Source organism: Petromyzon marinus, chromosome 25 (genome assembly GCF_048934315.1).
Source record: "Petromyzon marinus isolate PM22_M1 ecotype Great Lakes invasive population chromosome 25, UKy_Petmar_22M1.pri1.0, whole genome shotgun sequence".
In the NCBI taxonomy this organism is placed as follows: Eukaryota; Metazoa; Chordata; class Hyperoartia; order Petromyzontiformes; family Petromyzontidae; genus Petromyzon; species Petromyzon marinus.
Genome location: NC_133691.1, coordinates 6,167,010 through 6,187,186, shown reverse-complemented (window position 1 = coordinate 6,187,186; position 20,177 = coordinate 6,167,010). Strand labels below are relative to the sequence as shown.

General features: G+C 46.2%; 1 protein-coding gene across 1 annotated transcript; it reads right to left on the bottom strand.

Annotated features, from left to right (window-relative positions):
* Nucleotides 1–19: 19 nt before the first annotated feature.
* PRMT7 (protein arginine methyltransferase 7) lies at nucleotides 20–18,541 on the bottom strand. The gene is made up of 18 exons (XM_032960589.2): nucleotides 18,378–18,541; nucleotides 16,731–16,969; nucleotides 15,541–15,577; nucleotides 14,681–14,830; nucleotides 13,944–14,052; nucleotides 13,459–13,571; nucleotides 12,586–12,848; nucleotides 11,435–11,615; nucleotides 9,435–9,562; nucleotides 8,529–8,658; nucleotides 8,161–8,244; nucleotides 6,593–6,640; nucleotides 5,447–5,536; nucleotides 4,473–4,634; nucleotides 3,682–3,756; nucleotides 2,658–2,818; nucleotides 1,840–1,936; nucleotides 20–637 (listed from the first exon to the last, which is right to left on the bottom strand). The coding sequence occupies exons 1-18, from the start codon at nucleotides 18,444–18,446 to the stop codon at nucleotides 476–478; spliced, it is 2,298 nt and encodes a 765-aa protein (XP_032816480.2). The 5' UTR covers nucleotides 18,447–18,541; the 3' UTR covers nucleotides 20–475.
* Between the last annotated feature and the right edge of the window lie 1,636 nt (nucleotides 18,542–20,177).

Below are 20,177 nucleotides of genomic sequence, written 5' to 3'. Positions count from 1 at the left end.
TAAGTCCACCAAAAAGATGTTGGATGAAAAAAAATATTTTTAAGCTGGAATGTAATAAACATAATCAACCAGATCTGGCATACACGTATCAAACTTTAAAACGACAATAAAAACCACTAATAATAACTCATTTCACAAATAACGCAGGCTGCAACTTCATATATAATTCCTGTACGAATATTGTATATTCAGTTGAATGGTGGCACATGTATTCTCGTCTTCTCTAAAGATGGCTCTGAAGCAGAACTCATTAAACGGCTACCAAATTGAGAAAGCCACTGAAACTAAAAACAAAAAAACCCACCCCAGTGAGGGCCTTGGGGGCAAGCCAGCTTGCCATGCTAACAGCTGATCTGCATGGATTTTCATTTCCATGTCTATAAAGCCTGTGATCACACTTTCACCCGACAGCATTCATAACAGTATCCTCTGTTAATATTATCAACAGGATTCAACAAATTAATTTTTATTTGTTTTACTCGGAGGTTTTTGCCTCCACCGCAAAGACCGTCTTGAGTTCTCCAGTGTTGGGATGGAAGTGCAAGGAGAAGTTGATGGCGTCGCCCTCTTCCAGGGAACGGGGGTTGCCGAGGAAGAAGACCGCTTGCTTGGTGTTGGGGTTCCACACACACTCCCCCTGCACACACACAACAGTCGACACAGCCACAGCAGTCACGCAACCTCTACTGCCATTACCACCATTATCGCCATCAGAGCTGGTGAGTTGGATTGTGCATAGAGTGCTATACTGAGGCTCTAGGTTCTGCAGAAAAAAGCAAACTTCCAGGCTTTCATATGAGGTCGACAAAAGATAGCAGTAGGAGTCAAGGATTCTTGATTCTGTATAGTGCTTTAAAAGTTAAACCCTCATGTGTGTGGGTTTTTTTCCTCTCCCAGTTGTCCAGTTTCCTCCCACATGAAACCAAATACGTATTAATATAAAATAAACCAACTTGAAATTAAGATGCCTTCTCAAACAGAATATTGAGATTTGGCGAGTCTTGTCTTTTCTGAGCAAAGTGCCCGATCTCATCAAATCTCGGAAACAAAGCAGAGTTGAACCTGGCAAGTGCTTCGATGACCAAGCAGGTTGTCATAGGGCTTGAGGGGTGACTTTGTGGGTAGCATATGGCAGTGCGGAAAAAAGCCATCATTTCACTGTACTTCTACGCTCCAACGTTTATTCAACCTGCTTTTACCAGCATGCACAGACCAGTGTGGCCAAATAACCCCCACTACCCACGCAGGTGTGATGAGGCCCTCATCCAGCAGTGATCAGACACATGAAGGAGAGGCCATATTTTTTTCTATTACGTATGATTGATCAGCAACCTTGGTACTCACGAAGACGATGGCAAAATGACTGAGACGTGCAAATTAGCATGAAGAGTTGTGTGGTGGGAATTACTGCTAATGAAATTACTTGAGCAAAGGCAGGAGACATCACTTGAATGGAAGATGGCCAATTGATGAAACTAGTGATAGAATGGCAGCTGAAGGAGACAACACTTGTGAGAGGATGAACACTATGGAAGAAAGACGTGATTTGCTCATGTGTAGATATGAAATTGATTAACGCATTGTAAGACCGTGAGGGATAGGAATTACATGGGGAGGTCTCGTGCACCAGTGGATGGCTGATTATTTTTTTCAAAGGAGAAAATGTAATGAACACAACTAGTACAACAACAAGGTGCAACATTTGTCAAGTGATTCGTGCAAATCGAATACAGATTCTGCTGTAGAGTTCCCGCCGCCAACTGCAATGACTGACGGAGATAGCAGAAACCCGGGTGGTGAATTGGCACGGATCGTCGGCGCTGTCTAGCGAATATGGACCTGCTGGGAAGGTGGCTGCTTCAAGCCTGTCATGATGTGCAGCTCATCGGTGAGGAGGTATTCCATCCACATCACCACGGCATGGCACGTGCCTGACCTGAACGCACAGACATGCCCACCAAGATACAGTCAACGGAACATTTATGAAAAAATATAAACGTGCAATAACACGATTTTGGAAGCCTAGTTGGAATGTTTACTTGTCCATAATGAAATTTATAAAGCGAGTCTGTTGTTGAATATTATTCTATTGCCTCCCTCCGTGAAGGTACGGAATTGAAGTTTCACGGCGCCACTACAACACAGGATGCGTCGCGTCAACCTGTGCCACAAAGATGCAGTTTAATTACTGATTAATAAAATCAGACATTTCCAATTGATCTACATGCACAAATTGAGCGTGTAATAATCAATTATTTAATATGCGGCAAACTTATATGAAAATAAAATGCCAATGTTATATTCAGGGTGATGGAGTAACAGGACTAAAAATAAGACGAAAAAATCGTACTGTCATTGAATCAAGACCCAGATTCATTCCAAATAATGAATTTCCATGCAGAGTGTGAATCGTTACAAGCCTAAAGTCTTGTACATTTGAATAACTCCCCTTGCCAGGTCAATTCGGAACTCCCATGACTCAAAATCGATTTTTATCCGTAAAACCATACAAGGAAAACGCACCCAAAGTCTCTCTCTTACAGCCGCAGACTTAACGATTACCCCGTTAACTATGGCTTAGTGGACTACGGGTGGCCGGCGCAGCACTCGCACGTCCCACGTTGTCTCTACGTGGCAAGGGCCAGCGCGATGCTCACCGGCACAGAGGCAGCGAGCCAGTGGCACCGAGGGGCTCATCGGGGACGAGCTCGGTGAAGGGGAAGTGGAGCGTGGCGAGCGGCGCCGAGAGCGCACGGCACGGGTACTCCCACAGCGCGTGCGGCTCCGCCTCGGCGCTCTCGCGGTACGACAGCGAGCGCTGCACACATGCGGTGGCGGGGGCGGCACACGCGTGCCGCAGAGGGGAATCGTGGGTACACGTACGGTCCTCCTCGTCCATCCACTGCTGGATGAGGGCCTTATTTGACCATGCTTAAGCACGCCTGCTCAGTGCGTGTTGGTGAAAGTGGGAGGCCTAGAAGTCAGTGCATAGTACAGTACAACAATGGATTTTTGCTTCACTGCCATTTGCTGGCAACATAGCCACGCAGCAGCCTAGAGCACATTTTTTGCACATTGTGGTCACCCATCCAAACATTATCCAGGCTCAAGCCTGCTTTACTTCTGAGATTGAATGAGATCAGACACATTGTGTTTGGTAATCGGAAAACAATGCATATCATAATATTATAGATTTCTTCCACATGTAAAACGTCATTGAAAAGTTAATTGCTCAAACATCTCAATGCGGAACATCCTGAAAATAGTCTTTAGAAATCGTGAGCCCATCCTAGACAAACAAATGGCATGAATTATGAGCAATATTAACTCCACTGCTGGATGAAGTCCTCCCCTCACCATGTCAGTCATGGAGCTTGCTTGACCATACTTCACCACTCTGGGCAGTGCAAGGTTTGGCGAAGGTGGGAGGGGGGCGCGCATGACTGATGCGCTAACCGCACATGGGCGCCAGTCACTGAGCAACTAATGAATACATAATCGCACGTACGTACGCACGTACGCATGTTGAACGTCTTTTGCACCGTACGTAGCCCTACCGTGCTAATCAGACGTGCGGGAAAAGAACTAAACAAAAAAAGGTGCGACTGAGCACGGTTTATCCACCCACAAATCATCGAGAATTAATTTATGTCATTTGTGCGGTGGGAACTGCACGAGCACCTGCACCATGTGGTCCATGATGCTGACGTCGAAGCCCTCGCACTCCCCGATGGGCGCTCGGATCCTCCACAGGTCCTACAAACGCACGCACGGAGGCGGGGTGAATAACAGCGGTCTCCAGCCGAGCATGCGACCTCAATACAATAGAACGGAGCACTTCAAAAGGGCACTCCCACTTCACAGATTCCAGAAATGGCATGACCAACGGTCATTAAGGGGCGAAGTACATGGGAGAGATTTATAACAGGTGGGTAATGGGTGGGTGAGTGGGTGAATGAGTGAATAGGTGGATAGGATGATGAGTGGGTGGCTGGGTGGATGCATAGTTTTGTGGGTTGGTGAGTGGGTAGGTATATGGGTGAATGGGTATAAGTGGGCAGGTAGAAGTGTGAGAGGGTAGATGGGTGAGCGAGTAGGTATATGGTGTGAGTGGGTGGGTGGTTTGGTGGGTGAGGGCATTGTGGGTAGGCGAGCGTGTTGGTGGGTGGACGAGTAAGTTGGTGGGTGGGTGAGCGAGCGAACAAGTGAGTTACCAAGCATGGTTTGCTGGGTGGGCGGGAGGATACGATGGTGAGTGGATGAGCGAGCGATTAAATGGGCGAGTTGGCAAGCAGAGTTTGCTGGGTGGGTGCGTGGATAATTTGGAGGTTGGGTGTGGTTAAGCAAGTCAATAAGTGGGTGAGTTGGCAAGCCTGGTTTGCCGGGTGGGTGGATAAGTTGGTGGGTGAATGGGTGAGTGAGCGAGTAAGTGGGCGAGTTGGCAAACAGTTGTTGCCGCGAACCGCTCCCACCTGGAACTGCACGGCCATGATGAAGAGGCGCGCGGCACGGGGCAGCACAGCCGCATCGGGCCGCAGTAACGGCGCCAGTGCTGAGCGCGCGTACCAGAAGTAGAGGCTGTGCCACGGCAGCAGGCTCGTGGTGAAGAAGGGCTCCCCAAGCAGTACCGACACCTGGGAGGAACAACCGTTGGGTCGGCCCATACACGCGGCAACTGTATACATTTCAAAATTAGGATGTGTGTGTGTGTGAAATGTAGAACTTTTTCGCACCGTATGTAGCCAACCAAGCCAATCAGAGGTGCGGGTGGAGGACAAAAAACTTAAAATGCTTTTTGTTTTTAGTTTGAAACTCACGGACTGATGGCTGTTTGGTATTGCTTGTTACTTTAAAGGTAGTGGGGGGGGGGGGGTGCTATCGTTTTTAGGGAGTGCTCATACCAATAACATCAGGTAATCCAGCAGCATTTTCTTAACAAGCATGACTCTGCTGATGAGACCCAGAAGGTTGAAACCGGTTGAGAGTTTGCTTGTTTGCACAAATGCAGCTTGAGAATATTGACCTGGAAAACCGTTGGGAGTTGGGACATTTTATTTGTATGTCAAGACACAGAATGGAGTTCTGCTTATATTTGATTTTCAGGCTGAAATAGACTTAAATGTTTGGCAAGAAAACAGATGCTGGCCTCATTTATCTTTCTCTCCCGATTTACTGAGAGAGCATGGAATTACCTTTTGCGATCAGTTTGGTTCTGTAAACTTTATTCCATATAGGGATAGACCAATGAGATAACGAGTCTCCTGTCCATGCAGATGTTAAGCATTTCTCATTATTTTTAGGAATGAACATCTGAGTCTATATAATCAATATTCAAGCGCCTGCCACAAGATAAAAAAAACCGGACCAAATTATAAATGGGCAACAACAACAAATAACAGCACAAAAAATACATATTTTCATTGTGTACGGAATATACATTCCATACCTCCTTTCCATGGAGGTCTTGGCGAGTAACGTGCTCCGGCCTTTTATCCAAGAGATGCACTTTGCCTTCCAGCCCGTTCGCTCGTATCACCTGTTACCAAGCGGCAATGAGAGTAAGAACACACACATGAGTTTCTACAACACGTAACAGGGCAGCCAAGCAGGATGACTTGGGATATTTCTCTCACTCCTTATAGGGCCTTCGATAAGTTGCTTTAATTTGGTTATACTAAATCGCAAGAATCCTAAGCATGGACTGGTGGGACCTGGGCAGTTTTCAGCAATCCACGGTTTTTCATTCCACCAGTTGCGAAGGTATTTATTTCTTCATCTGGTGAAGCTAGTGATAAAAAAATAACTATAAGTTGCAGTAGCAGTGGGTGCATGAGGCAAAAAAAAACTGCAGGTGAGACGTAACAAACCATAAACAATACATGAGAATCGATTATTGATTCACATCAAGACGCTGTTGTATTTTAACAAATCATCGAATTGTTACAATTCGTGAATCTGCTATCGCAAGGGACGATGTGGACTGTCGGTCTGTGTGGCGCGAGGTTGGTGATGGGGAGGTTTTGAAGTGGCAGCCATTCGTGTGATACAGGAGGGGGGGGCGGGGGCAGGGGGGCAATGTGGTTCGTTATTTATTATCCAACTGGAAAATTCTAAACATTTTGTTGAACTGAAATTGTTTAAATCCCTTGTTTTCAAAAGCTACATGTATTCGCAATTTGAATTTCTCCATTTCACAAGATGTGGTCAGCAACTTCTATTTCCTGTAAAGCTAAAATATGTAGATTACGTACAGCACGTGCAAAACCACCATCACCAAAACCGCAATGAAAGCAAGATTTTGAGTCTCGGTGAGGCTGTCTTGGATAAATAAATAAAATAAATAAAATCTAGAGGTCAGAGCCCCAATGCGTACGTGTGGTCAATGCAGACTCGATTCTTCGCAAAATGTATCTATTTGGCGTTTGAACATCTTAACACCTGTTGTATTGGCAGAAAGGATAAAACCTATTCTTATTTTTCATATCTCATGTTATGTTTGACAACAAAAAAACATCAACCAGCCGCCGTTCAGCATGTTGTGCATTCCCGAATGCCGCAGGTAAAATAACGATCAGATTCAAACAACTCTTACCTTTTCGATCACATGCCGTGACAGTGAAGATATCTCTACAGAGACCACCTACAACATAACAATACGTTTTCACAATAGGGTGAATATATGTATCTGTAACAAAGCAAAACAACCCAAATCAATATGATCAACAAGTACAGTCTGGCCGATATGCTTCTAGCGCTACAATGCGGAACGATAACTCACAAGGCGGCGAGTCGTCGCTGCCGTAAACTGGGCCACATTTATTCAAGCCGCCAATGAATATACCTCCCCGTCTTACACAGCAATGTACGAGTGTGACTGCGGTTTTTATTTTACGTACAGAGAGCCCCTCCAGAGGATATTTGCCCCCCTCTTCCAAATTGACGAAGAGATTCATATTCTTGGTTCTTTCGGTAAAGTCACGTAGAAGGGAAATAATAAAAATAAAACAATAAAATTATCACGACGTTTCGATTGCAACACAAGCAATCATCATCGGGTGTGAAAACCACAGCAGGAAAATTTAAATATCCATCAGATTCAAACAACTCGTCGTGAGAATGTTATAGTTAATTTTTTATTATTTCCCTTCTACGTGACTTTACTGAAAGAGCCAAGAATATGAATCCCTGCAGTCGCGAAAGCTTTAAATCGAAATTTGGCGAAGAGATATTTTGAAGAGGTGGGAAGACAGTACCCACAGTTTACCCCACGACACGCAAACTGGCAATCCACTGTTTATTACGAGAGGCACAAGCATTCGGTCAAGAGGGAATCTTTACTGAAAGCCAATAACGAGTGATGAACTAGCAGATTATGTCAAGACTCTACAGATCAGGAGACTACTACATTAGTGTTGTCCGGATTACTTCTAACATATCCGCAGAGAACCTGTTGTTTGTTAATGCAGCTGCAAAGCTAAGTGCCTTCGCAACGCAAAGCAGCAAGCAACACAAGAGGACGACAGGATGGAAATACGTAAGTGTTGACAAGTTGGATGAATTGAGGCCACTTATGTGAGGTTGAAAATACAAACGAAGAATATTCCAATGCAGAGGTGTGTGAACGAATAAAAAAGGATAACAAATATTTGTCCAACAGTCAGGCAAATCTTCAAGTGTGAAAATTGAAAGACTAAAGTTGAGGAGTCTCATTTCAAAACAATGTGATTGATAGCACAGGAGTGATCCACGGAATCCCCATTCATTGAAGCACATTCCTGAACCTCCATTCAAATGAGTGGGAATGTAGTGACAATTCCAAGGATCACCAATAGATGGCACGCTTTCACAATTCCCCATAGAAAGACGAGAATCCCAACGATACCGCACTCCCTTTAAAAATCGTTACTAGGTGGCACGGTAACCCCGCTGGAACACCATTTCAGTGAACGTAGATTTTATACGTGGGAATTACTATACTGAAAAAAAAAACCCCACCCAGGATTGAATGGCAGGATTTGAATACAATTCCTCTAGGAATCGCCCAACACTAGCAATGATGGCCTACAGAGACAGAGATCCATGTAAATAGGCCCCCGGTGTGGACCCTGTGTCAATCTGACGTTGTGCCACAGCTGGGAGCAGTGTGCAATCCCCCCTTACCTGTTCCGCGCTGAGCTGGGCGGCCAGGAGGGGTAGCAGAGAGCCATCGCTGACACTCACGCACACGCTGTCCGGTCGCACCACCTACCAGAAGAGTGGAGGCATCGAGCGAGTTAGCAGCGCACGGGGCAACCAAACGGACGCACACGCACGCACGCACGCGTGTGCACGCAACACCTTTCCTGAAAAGGTCACGAGACTCGATGATGCTTTCATGCATAAAACAAACGTTATAATCATTCGCGCAACCGCCACTGGTGGTGGCCACAAATGGATCGGAGAACGTTGTTCAGCCTGTGTGGGTAGTTCCTATCGGAAAGTACTGGTTAGAAGCAAGCGACGCGGCATGTAGGATAGCGCCGGCACACCTGGCGCAGGGCTTGTAGGTAGGTGGAGGTGCGGGCGGCGTCGTTCAACTCCCTGAAGCGCTGTCGATTCCACACCATGTGAGCCAAGCACTCGCACACCGGCCGCTCAATCTTCCCTTCACTACCAGGACTGAAGGCGCAAGCGCACGCAGGCCACACACGGTTTCCCTTGTTAGGGAAAAAAAGGTCGTGCATAGGAAAAGGTCAACCGTACGGATGATGGATTATGTAATGCTTTCCAGCATGTTTGTCCTTCGAAGGATTTACTTAGCAGTACGGAAAGAAAGATGTGTAGCTGACAGAAACAAAACATAGCGCATTTTCAAAGTCCTTTTTGCTGTGGTTTGCATCTTGCATGTTCTTGGCAAACTCTTTGATCTATTTGGCCAAATTGCAAGATGCAATGTCCATATCAGCAACGTTTCTCTATGCTACAGGTTCGTTCGTGTTTGATCACCTTCATAAGGAATTATAGTGTGCCGCACCCCCCCTTACCGGACGGAAACCACCTTATGGCATGAACATTTTCAACCTTAGTTGGAAAGTGTTAATAAATATGTCTGACACTAGGTGCACGTATGAATGGAACAGTGACATAAATAATAAAAACTGGACTTATTAGATGGCTTGAGGTATTGATTATAGAAACTGGAATAACTGGGAATATTTCACCCATTAGCTGGGGGCATATGCAGACACGGTATACCCTATCATGTTTTATAGTTTCCCAGCCATATTCTGCACCCTGAAAACACATTTTCTAGAAAACCATAAATATGGAAATGCTGACTTCAGTGTGGCAAGGCAGAACTTTACTTATTCGGTGATGGTGGTCACAATGGGATTCAATCACATTCACAAATAAAATGTGTAACCGCACGTCTGCCCTCCACCCGGCAGCCCCACCTGTGCTTGTCCAGGCGGTACCACACGGCGTAGTCGTCGTGGCAGGCCGACAGGTGAAGGGCCTCGCCCGCCTGGACTGGCACCGCTTCTGGTAGGAAGTACACGCACTGCATCCAGTGGTCCCTCCACTGCACCACAGCGACGTGGGTACACGCACACACGCGCGCACACACGCGCGCACACACGCGCGCACACACGCACACACGCGCGACAATCAGGACGCCGGAGGCGGGGAAGTGGGCCCAGTGCAGGAAGGAATGTAACGCAGCACTGATTGAACAATTGAGAACCGGTGAAATTGTAATAATTTTGTGATACTGCATTGGCAGTGGTGCATAAGTACAAGTAAAAAAACTCAACAATTCCCAAAAGATAAATACATAAGCAGCGTTTCAGGCAATGCCCCTTGTTCATAGCGAAGAGACAGAGAGGCCACAGAGAGTGAGTGAATAAAAGTAGGAGACTGCACGATACACCGCATACATCGTGGAGCCCTGATAGAAATTTCCATTTTATTAATGTTTCCAGGTGAACAGTTTTAAAATGGTAAATAAACAGCGAACCCATTCATAGATATTAAACAACAGATAACACCCTGGTTTAATCACAAGTGGCTGAAACCCGGATGCCAACTTAGGATTCTAGTGGTGCCACCCCAGTAATGTAAGTATGTTCAACTTCTTTCTCACCGTACGTCGCCAACCATGCTAATTCGAGGTGCGTATGGTATTGTCACGGTATTGCCCCCTCCAGACCCATCACTCGAGTCAAAGTACCTCTCAACTCGAACACTGCGTGGCAATAGACGTGAAATGTTGTATGAATGAATCCTGATGACCGTGTTACGCCCGAGGACAATGCGTGAGTGGAATGGTGCCAGTGATACATAACGATTTACACACTTTATATGCCCACGTAGAATTCAGGATAATGGAACAAAACTACGGACGATGCACACTTGTCAGACGGTGCGGCGAACATGACACAGAGTGAAAATAAGACGCAGAGTTTAAAGGACCGGGTACAAACACGACAGACCCAACGGACGAAACAAATGAGGCACGAACACGTTATGAACCAGACAGACAAAACAAACGAGATAGCACGGGCACATGAAAAATAACTTCTAATTGAATGGTAAAACAACAACACTTCATCAAATTACTTGTTCCGAGTCTTCTGTACCAGGACATTCAGCCGCTCTCCATTAACAAAGTTTTATTTCTAAGTTGGTCAACCCTGTGGCGCGAGTTCACAAAGGGGGTGTGCGCATACGAAAGCTCGGGGAAACGCCATCACACACGCTCAATGTTAAACAAGCATGACGCAAATAGCAAACACTCATTAATTGGCTGAAAACCTCTTGATATGCGTGTTAAACTTCTTTCGCATCGTACGTAGCCAACCACTACCATCGGAGGTGCGGGGGAAGGACAACAAACTAAACACAAAAAGCAGTTATAAATAAATGAGTTTTCAATCGAGATTTAAAAGTGCATAGCTCCAGTGGTTTCCTAATATCAGAAGGAAGTGCGTTCCAGACAGCCGCAGAAGCGCATCTGAAAGTGCGCGATGCAGTGACCGTCTCTGTTCGATGGCCAGCCAAAAGCCGCCGCGAGCATGACCGGAGTTCACGTGATGATTTATGCCCCTATATAGGGGACCGCATTGGCTCACCGCCTAGCTACTGCCTGCGGTGCCTCTTCATGCCTCCAAATGGTTCTCTCTCTTAGAGATTAGTGAGCGACCACTGCGGGTGGTGGTGGTGCGTTACAAGTTGAAAGCTATTAAACGCTAACGTGAGTAACGATTCGATCCGCCTTTGTTCATCGTGCATTCTGGTCTGGCTCTCACCCGCTGTGTATAAGAGGGAAGGCTGTGATGCCCATCACTTAATTATATCAAATGAAGAATTTAAAAATGGCTCAGTCTCACCCTGCAGCCCCCCACCCCCCTCACCAACCACGACGCTACGGGCGACACGTCGCAGCGTTCGTTACCTGCAGGGTGTCGGGGGTCGGATGGGCCCAGCGGGGAGCCATGGTGCACACAATGCTCCCCTCGGGGTCCATGTGCAGGTCCCACCAGGAGAAGACGCACTGGCCCAGCCCCGAGCACGCGGCCACCTGTTGCTGCGTGTGTTGTGCCACTGCGCTGCTCACCGGCTTGCTGAAGTCCAGGCTGCGAACGCGTGAGCACATGCACAGAGACAAAATGCCCCCGTATAGCCTTTAACAGACACATGAACAGACTGACAGTTGTGGACACATACACATAACGCAAAAGTGAGCACGCACACACACACACACACGCCAAAGATAAAGGATCCATGTCAAGCAAGTGCTGGTAGCCAGCCCTCTGGTCGCCTTAGTCTCCCAGCGCTCATGTTTACACAACACAGCACATATTCATTCAAGGCCGAGTTGACCAAGGCGAAGCCCACAACAATTCGGAAATCACTCACCAATGATGCCAGCCTTGGCCTCAGAATCCCGAGTTCATAGTGAAATGTGCGAACCACTAGACAAAACAAACATACTCCCTATAGCCTTTAACAAGACTGTTGGAGCAAGTGCTGTTAGCAAGAACTCTTTAAGACCACACGCATACACAAAGATGCACAGTTAGACACCAATACAAAGGCACATATACGTGCAAATGCACACATAAACACAAACATTATTCACTGTGGGTCACACAACACCACAACCATCATGCACTGTTAAATGGTGATCACAGCACAACAAGGTCACAATAAGTTGACTCAACACACTTAGAAAACACAACCTCATGCCCCAGTGACGAGATGTTAACTCCCTCGCCTGGTATGCAGGAGGTCGTGTTTTCGATCCTGACCCTAACGCCTATATAATTGGAGTTTGCATGTTCTCCCCGTGGTCGCGTGGATTTTTCTCCCGGTCCTCCGGTTTTTCCCTCCACATTTAGACTCGGCATGTCTTTAAGAGTATTTGGCTGCTATAAATGTCCACGCGATAAGCCACATTTGTGGCCAGGCCGCTTCTGAAAAAAAGAGCTATACAGCTCAGTGGGCCTTTATAATTTAACTCGGCGACAGCAAACTCACCCAGGCCCCTGGCTTCATCTCATCGAACCAAACCGCAGCGGCGAGACCCGCGATGCGAGGCCTCACCTGAACATGCGAGTGACGGCAGCGAGCGGCGTGAACTCATCGCGCGACAGCTGGCTCAGCTGAACGTCGTAGACGGACGGAGCGCCGCCACAGCGCACCACGTCCTCGGGTGGGCGCAGCGTTGGAGCGGACGCGTCGCCGCCATCACCAGGACCGCCCGTCACGGAGCTGTCGGGGAGCAGCTTGTGGCAAGCCCACATGGTGGGGCACTCCACCAGCTGCGCGTAAACGTTGGCGCTGTGCGGCACGGCCTCACAGCCGCTCTGTTGGTTCGCGTTCCACACACGCAGGCACGCGTGCACGCGCGCGTGCGCACACACACACACACGAGCAAGCAGTTAGGAGTATAACAGGTGTAAGGCCATTGTGACAATAATACCCAGTTTCTATGAACCACAGATCTTGAGTTTGTACGTAAATTCCCACCCCCTGCCTCCCTCCAATTCCCCCGACCCCTTCCTCTGCCGCCCCCCCCCCCTCCTATTCCTCCATTGCAGCCCATTTCGATATTTTTTGGAAAATTGGAGTTCGCCACCAATTCGTGCTGGAACTGAAATTCTCAAGGATGACTTCACTTCTTGGGTTGACCAATGCAGTGGCCCTCTCCATTGGTCAAGCAGAGAAATCCGGGCCTACCAGGAGTATAAATCATCTGCAAGCGATCTGCCCAATTGGCCTGAAAATTAATGTAACTCGGGATGGTCAAGGAAATGCTACTTTGCTACTCTGCTACTTTACTTTTTAAACCAACTCGTCCATCAACTAAAGTCGTCCGTGAAACCAAGGCTCAAGTCTCTTTGGCAAGCGACGGGGGACACAGCCTACGGGCACGCTGGGCTGTAAAGCGAAAACGTCAAAGCGAGGCCCCCTCACCTCCACCAGATGCTGGTGTGCATGCTGGTAGCTGGGCAGCGCACCCTCGCCTATCAGCTCCGTGTCAAACAACTCGGTCACCAAGATGTTGGCGCGCTCCTCCATGTCTCCACCTGCAATGGAAGTACCCCGCCACACTGCAGTATTGGCCGAGTCACCCGCCGAATGGGATCGGAGCGAACAATCCTTTGATTATGAGCCAAGCACCACCCAAGTAGATTTGTGAAAAAAATACCGTGAAGTTCACCGTGTCTTACGAGACCTCCGATTAGCACGGTTGGCTACATACAGTGCAAAAGAAGTTCAACATACAGACTGAGTAAGGAGTGAACTGTATTGAAAACACACATCCCCGATCTAAATTTGTACACACAAATATAATTTATATGGACAAAAGTGTCTAATGCTAGAGCAGGTAAACGGGTGAGTGGTGGGTGTACCAGGGTCAAGTTAACTGCGCACGTTAACAGGAACCACTCTCGTACCGGCTCCAACGGTTACAGACGTGGAATGCTTGTTTATCACTTTTATTTTGTCCTTGAAGCCATTCTTTTCCACGATTTTCACAGCCGCTTCAGCCATTGGCTTAAAGACCTGCGAAACCACACCCACCAGAATAAAACAATGCATCTGAATAACAGCACGTGGCAAATTATGAACTAGCGATGAGTTTATTTTATTTTTTAAACACGAAAATAATTACGACTCTAGCACTTCCTTTTGACGAACAGCGGAGAAAAGCAGAATACAATGCCCACTTATAGTGTCGGGTCACACGTTAACCTTATTCCACGAGGGTTGAATGTCTGTTATGATATGTAGAGTTCACCGTGGTAGCTTTAACAGACAACGGGACAAGAAGTCACAGCTCATCGAGACGCTGACCTTCCTTTTGTTTTTTTAACGTGACTTTACCGAATAGAACCAAAGAGTATGGATCCTTGCAGTCATGAAAACTTTAAATCTAGGGTATCGCAGTATGTTTTATTGAGAAATACTCTTTTTTGTAAGAAAAAAAATATAACACATCCAATTGCGGTTTTCCGGATTGCGCTGCATGATGTCTTTCATGTGCCCACAGTAGGGCGTGGCAAAAGCTTGAGAGAGGAGATGCACAACATGCAGTGCAACCCAGAAAACCGCTTGGATTACAAGCGAATGCAAACTACCTATGTGTTAAATTGGTTCATGGGCTTATGGTGGTGGTTAGGTTGGCGGACACCTCGATGGCGTAGCAGCGGTCAGCCCCAGCAGTGACGGCCATCATGGACAGCAGACCGGTGCCCGTGCCAATGTCAAGCACGACGGCACGCTGCCCGCGACCTCGAACACGCCGCACGGCCGCTCGGATGCCCGCGTAGTACTTCTCGTTCTGAGACGCGAGGACAACAGAGACGGACAACTCGTGACCCAACTTTACAGGCTGTCCGAGCGGTGTTCACTTCAAAGTGAGTCAGAGGGCCTCCTTGCTCAAATGAGCAATGGACTGGCACTCATTTCCGTAGGTGGCTCTAAGCCAGTAGTGGAAATTGCACATTCCCACGGTGGTGACCAGTCAATCCGTAAAGCAATCACTGCCGACTTCCTGCAAAGTGCTGCATACTTTTGACCCTGATTTGGGTGATGGGCTGTTTGCAACATATACATTTGAACTCACAACCTTCAGATTGTGAGTCAAGTGCTCTAGCAACTATGGCACCTGCCCAAACAAAGTGCTAACAGTGAGCTACTTTTAAGACCAGTACAGGCCTACACTCTAGGTGTGCTTAGACAGATATACACACGAGCACACACCACTTAAAAGAGAATATACTGGTCATTACCAAATCTTCATTAAGTCAACATGGTCTTATTTGCACATGCAAAATAATACAAAGCCCATGATGTGGTCTACTTTAGCGATTGAAACAGTAGTTGCAAGTGAGTACCTATTAAGGTAAAGAAAGCCTATGAGATTATGGTGTGGCCAAGACCAAGCCATCCTAGTTAATCAGTCTTCTGTTGGTAGGCTGCATGTAGATGCATCACAATTATTTACATATCATAAATGTAACTGTTTTAAACACTTACAAATGTACTTACCCTGTCTTTGTCATGCAGCATATCTGCATAAGAAGACCTGGTAACAGAGAAAGTACAGCAATTCTCAAAGGTGATGTGTTTAATGTTAGAATTTTGCTTGTTATAATCACACACTTTTACAGGCATGCTGGCCTAATTTTAAAATACCCGTACAAATGCGCATTTTAAAGATACCACTCGTCCCACTGGACTAATCTGCTAATTTAAGTATTGTACTGTATATCATTTGTGAATCTGACAAGATTGGAAAAAAGATGAGGGAAACAGAGATATGGACCATCACAGGCGCTGCCAGTAAATCATTAATCAACCAACAGTAAAACTTCATAGTACAGCGATGCCTTGACTTTCGTCCACTTGACTTTCGTCCACTTGACTTTCGTCGCTTCGCTCTTTCGGCCGTTTTCGATTGTAGCCAAATTTCAAATTTCGTCCACGCGCTTTCCTCTTTCGTCCGATTTCATCCCAAACCTTCCACGACGTTCGCGCCACGCGCCGTCTTTTTCATTCAGTGTTTGAATACAAGTCGTCCAGTGAGCATCTTTTATATTTGTGTTTATTGATGCTGTACTAATCACCAATGTATTCATCGTCTACTTACGCAAGAATCAAAATATTTGAGGTATCATTTTGTTTATTTACTTAGTTTTGCTTATTTATTTTTATTTTCTTTTTCTTTTATTTCTGTTTATTTAGGTTTCACACGTAAGTGTTACATAGTTACTATGGATATTTGCAATAACGTTTTTATATTTACTGTAGTTATTTGCATGTACGTTTTTCGCCCGGCCAAAATAAATTTGCCAACTAAATGAAGGCTCTGCTTTGACATTCGTCCATTTTTGACACTCGTCTATGCTCTGGTCCCTAACCAGACGAAAGTGCAAGGTATTCCTGTACTGATGAAAATAAAACATCAGATTGCAGCTTTAGGTTCAGTAGTATTGATGACTGGCACAAATACGCAATCTTTACATGACCAAGATGTCCTTCCAGCTAATGTGCTTTTACGCTGCCAAATCCTGCCATAACTTGCTTAATTGCGTCAGATAGGTTGCCGCACATAACCCATTACATTACATTGTGCTTTAAGCATAATTAATGTGTTGTTTAAATCCAAATTGTATGTGTATCACATGATCGTATTGCTAGTGTCACCGGCATCGATCGCGCACGCGTGCAACTCGAACCGCGCAATCTCCTGGTGGAAGTCATAGTCTTCGCCCTCCTGCTGCCACTCCATGGCGCCCGTGGTCGGGTTGGCTCTGCCGCAGAACGTCTTCATTGTCCTCCTGCCCGGGGCAGGGGCAGCGACAGAGGATGTGCTGCAGGAGGAGGATGTGCTGCAGGAGGAGGATGTGAAGAGCAGCGACTGTGCGGATCGCAAGGACGAGGACGGCCGCTGCACTGCTCCGGCACCGCTGAGATTCTGGGTTCAAATGCGGGCAACCACCGGGGTTTAAACCGGGTTCACATTTAAAGGCAAGTCAATTGTACGTATGTTGAACTTCTTTTGCGCCATACGTAGCCAACCGTGCTAATCAATTGTCTCAAGGCCTGGCGTTAATTACAGATGCCATGCGTAATTAACTGCAATCAGAATGAGATTGTCATTTCAGATAATACAGTCGTAGGTCTGATTATTCTCATTATAATTGACCCCAGGTCCGAATGTCTCGGTCAAGTTGCCAGTCTCAAGGATTACCCTTGTAACTCATGGTATCCCCAATGTTGAGTGTCTCACGGCCGTGCAATGAATTTATCACGTTTTCTGTTCACGTGAAAATAAATACTCTCTGCCCTACACAGTATATTGGTACGCATTGGCAGCCGTCGATGGTTCAGGTCTTAATGGTCAGCTCCAAAATATCCTTTAACTGCTGCATTTTTATGAGAAAACAGTGGGAAACTAATACACATGCGAGGTTATTATTTAATTTAATGTGGCGGTGTTCACTAAGTGGTGGACATCATTAGCCTCGTGCTGGTACGCAAACTCGTTTAGTAACCCCACCCTCGCTCCCCTCCAAAAGTCGCTCCCCTCCCTTGCCTACTTGACATTTGTGCATTAATTTATTGGGTTTCTGCCTCATTCCTTGGGTTTTCGCAAAGGTGTTTCAGTCGGGGTCTCACTCATTCGAAACCCTCTGTGGTTGACATGTATACCGGCAATTTGGCATATTTCCCGCTTTGAGTGCTAAATAGCGTTCATTTGAATTTTCATGCGACAACCACTTCTTCAGCAGGGCAAGTGCGAAGTCACAGCTCCCCTTGGATGGATAATAAGCAATTCAAGAAATCTCCGAAAGAGAGACTAATAGAGAGCAAAAAGGAGATGTACAGTGTTTTAGAATACTGCATATTGTTACTGTACACGTCCTCCAGTTATGTGATATCTCCTTCACGAGACTATTTTCTACAATTGGGCGGTGTGTTTGCTTTGGGCGTGAGCTCCGAATGGGGATTTCTTTGTCATGACAACATGGCCACAAAGAGCGCGGCCGTAATATAACTAGGAAACACACTGCTACCGTACCACTGAGGATGCATACAAGCGACCGCGCTGCGAATCGCGGCACGAGTCAACACAATGGGCACACGCGCTGACCAAAATCTATTCCAGCGTACGAGCAAAAAAAGAGGACGGCAGCAAATGCGCCCTCCTGCAACGCAACGAGGGCAATGTTACGGTAAAGTATGGGCACACTGAACGGGAACGAATGTTTCGCATGTAACAACGGTTGACCGTGCAGCTCATGCTTGATTCTGCAACGGGCAGCGAGCGTCGGCGGGTGATCACAGTGACAGTGCAGTTACAGCAGGAGCGCGTGCGGCACCTGACAGGAGGAGGGCAGCGGCTGCACGGTGGCGAGAAGCGAGGGCAGCAGGCGAGCGGGCAGCCTCATGTCACACTGCGGCAGCGCGCGGGCCACGTGGCTCCCCTGGGCGCCGCCATGCCGCCAGCTGATACGCGACCCTTGACCCCATGACGTCGCCTGTACCGGACCCATCCTGTTGATGCAGATGAACGCGATTTGGCATTATACGCGTGAACGCTTGTTTATTTACGATTATTAATGTTACATTTGTTTCGAATGTGCTTTCTGCATCGTTGCTGTTGAGCGTGCATAGTTATGTTTGGTTAATGTTTATAGATTAATTTCAAACGATGTGCATAAGCATATGCAGTACCGTTACAAAATTAAACAGGCTTACGTTATTGCATTACCGAATAGCGTTTCATGTTTATGGAGTTTAATTGTTAGGGTTATTAATAATGCAAATACTTTTATTGATGTAACCACTTAATTAATTGCCATATTTCATAACCGGATATAAATAAAAAAAATGTATCTAATGATTGCAATAAGCGCTAAATATTTTAAGTGCATTATTTTCAACGTTCAAAACGTCCGAGTAATGACGTGCAATTCGCAGTATAAATATACTGTTTGAAAATAAAATGCAATTAAGTAATTAATGATGTACAACACGTCTTAATTTTTTTTAACGCATTCACCGTTAAATATCGAAACGCTGTCATTTCTCATTCCAAATTAAAAAAAAATTACATTCCTTGTGGAGAAGACGACAATAACAGGGGGCAACGTTGCTCCAACGTTGGATGTTCACTGGCAATAAGACAATAACAGGGGGCAACGTTGCTCCAACGTTGGATGTTCACTGGCAATACGCCACCAAAACATTTTTCGCTGCGACAAATTTGTAACAAAAATATTTGTGTAAATCGCATCGGCCTTCTGTGCGTGCGTGTATAATATCGATAACTGTAAAAAATATATATTTAGCATTATAGCTGACCACGTAGACGTAATAAAGGTTAACGTTGGGGTGAGATCGCCTAAATTAAAATGTGTCGTTAACCCCAATAACCGGACACAGCCAAATTTATCAAGGCTTGTCACGTAAACAAAACGCGTGCCAATTAGTTACTGCTTATAATTATAGCATGATGAATGCAGAGCTGTCAACCCATACGGTTAAGGCGTATTCTTGTAACGGGGAAATTGAATTTTCAGGTCCATACGGCGTACGGCGGTTTCAATATGGGCAACAGAAATAGTCTGTTTCTCCCTTGTTGATGGGACTTTGTAGGATTTGAGATGTATAAGGGGCACGTGGTGACCAATAAGGTCTGAATTGCTCTGTAAATAAGGGGCCGTCCATAAATGACGTCACGCACCTGGGGGGGGGGGGGTTAAGAAATGTGACATTACATCAAAATGCGCAACTTTAAATAAATATAGAATTTCGATTTCATTTTATTGTTTTATTTTTATAATTTTATTATTTCCCTTCTACGTGGCTTTAGCGAAAGAACCAAGAAGAAAAATATAGAATTGTTATAACAACACTAATTGTTCTAACACCACTCCAGTACAACATCAGAGTGCAGCGCCACATTAAATACGCACTACAATGACAATAGTTTAAAGCGATTTGAAGAATGTTTTATTTTCAAAATAGAATTTTTTTTGGGGGGGGGCAGAGCTTTGTGACGTCATATTTGAGGGGGGGGGCTGACTTTTTGTGACGCCGTGTAACGAGGGAGGGGGGGGTCCAAAATCGCGTGACGTCATTTATGTACGGCCCCTAAGGGGTTGACGGCGATGTGA

Bases quoted from the DNA above. Each gene is read 5' to 3' on its own strand.
- PRMT7 (XM_032960589.2), bottom strand. From the start codon at position 18,446: ATGAGGCTGCCCGCTCGCCTGCTGCCCTCGCTTCTCGCCACCGTGCAG. The intron at 12,849-13,458 runs GTGAGGGGGCCT...GCGAACCAACAG, and splicing joins CACACCAGCATCTGGTGGAG to AGCGGCTGTGAGGCCGTGCC. The intron at 2,819-3,681 runs GTGCTCGTGCAG...GCATGTGTGCAG, and splicing joins TCATGGACCACATGGTGCAG to CGCTCGCTGTCGTACCGCGA.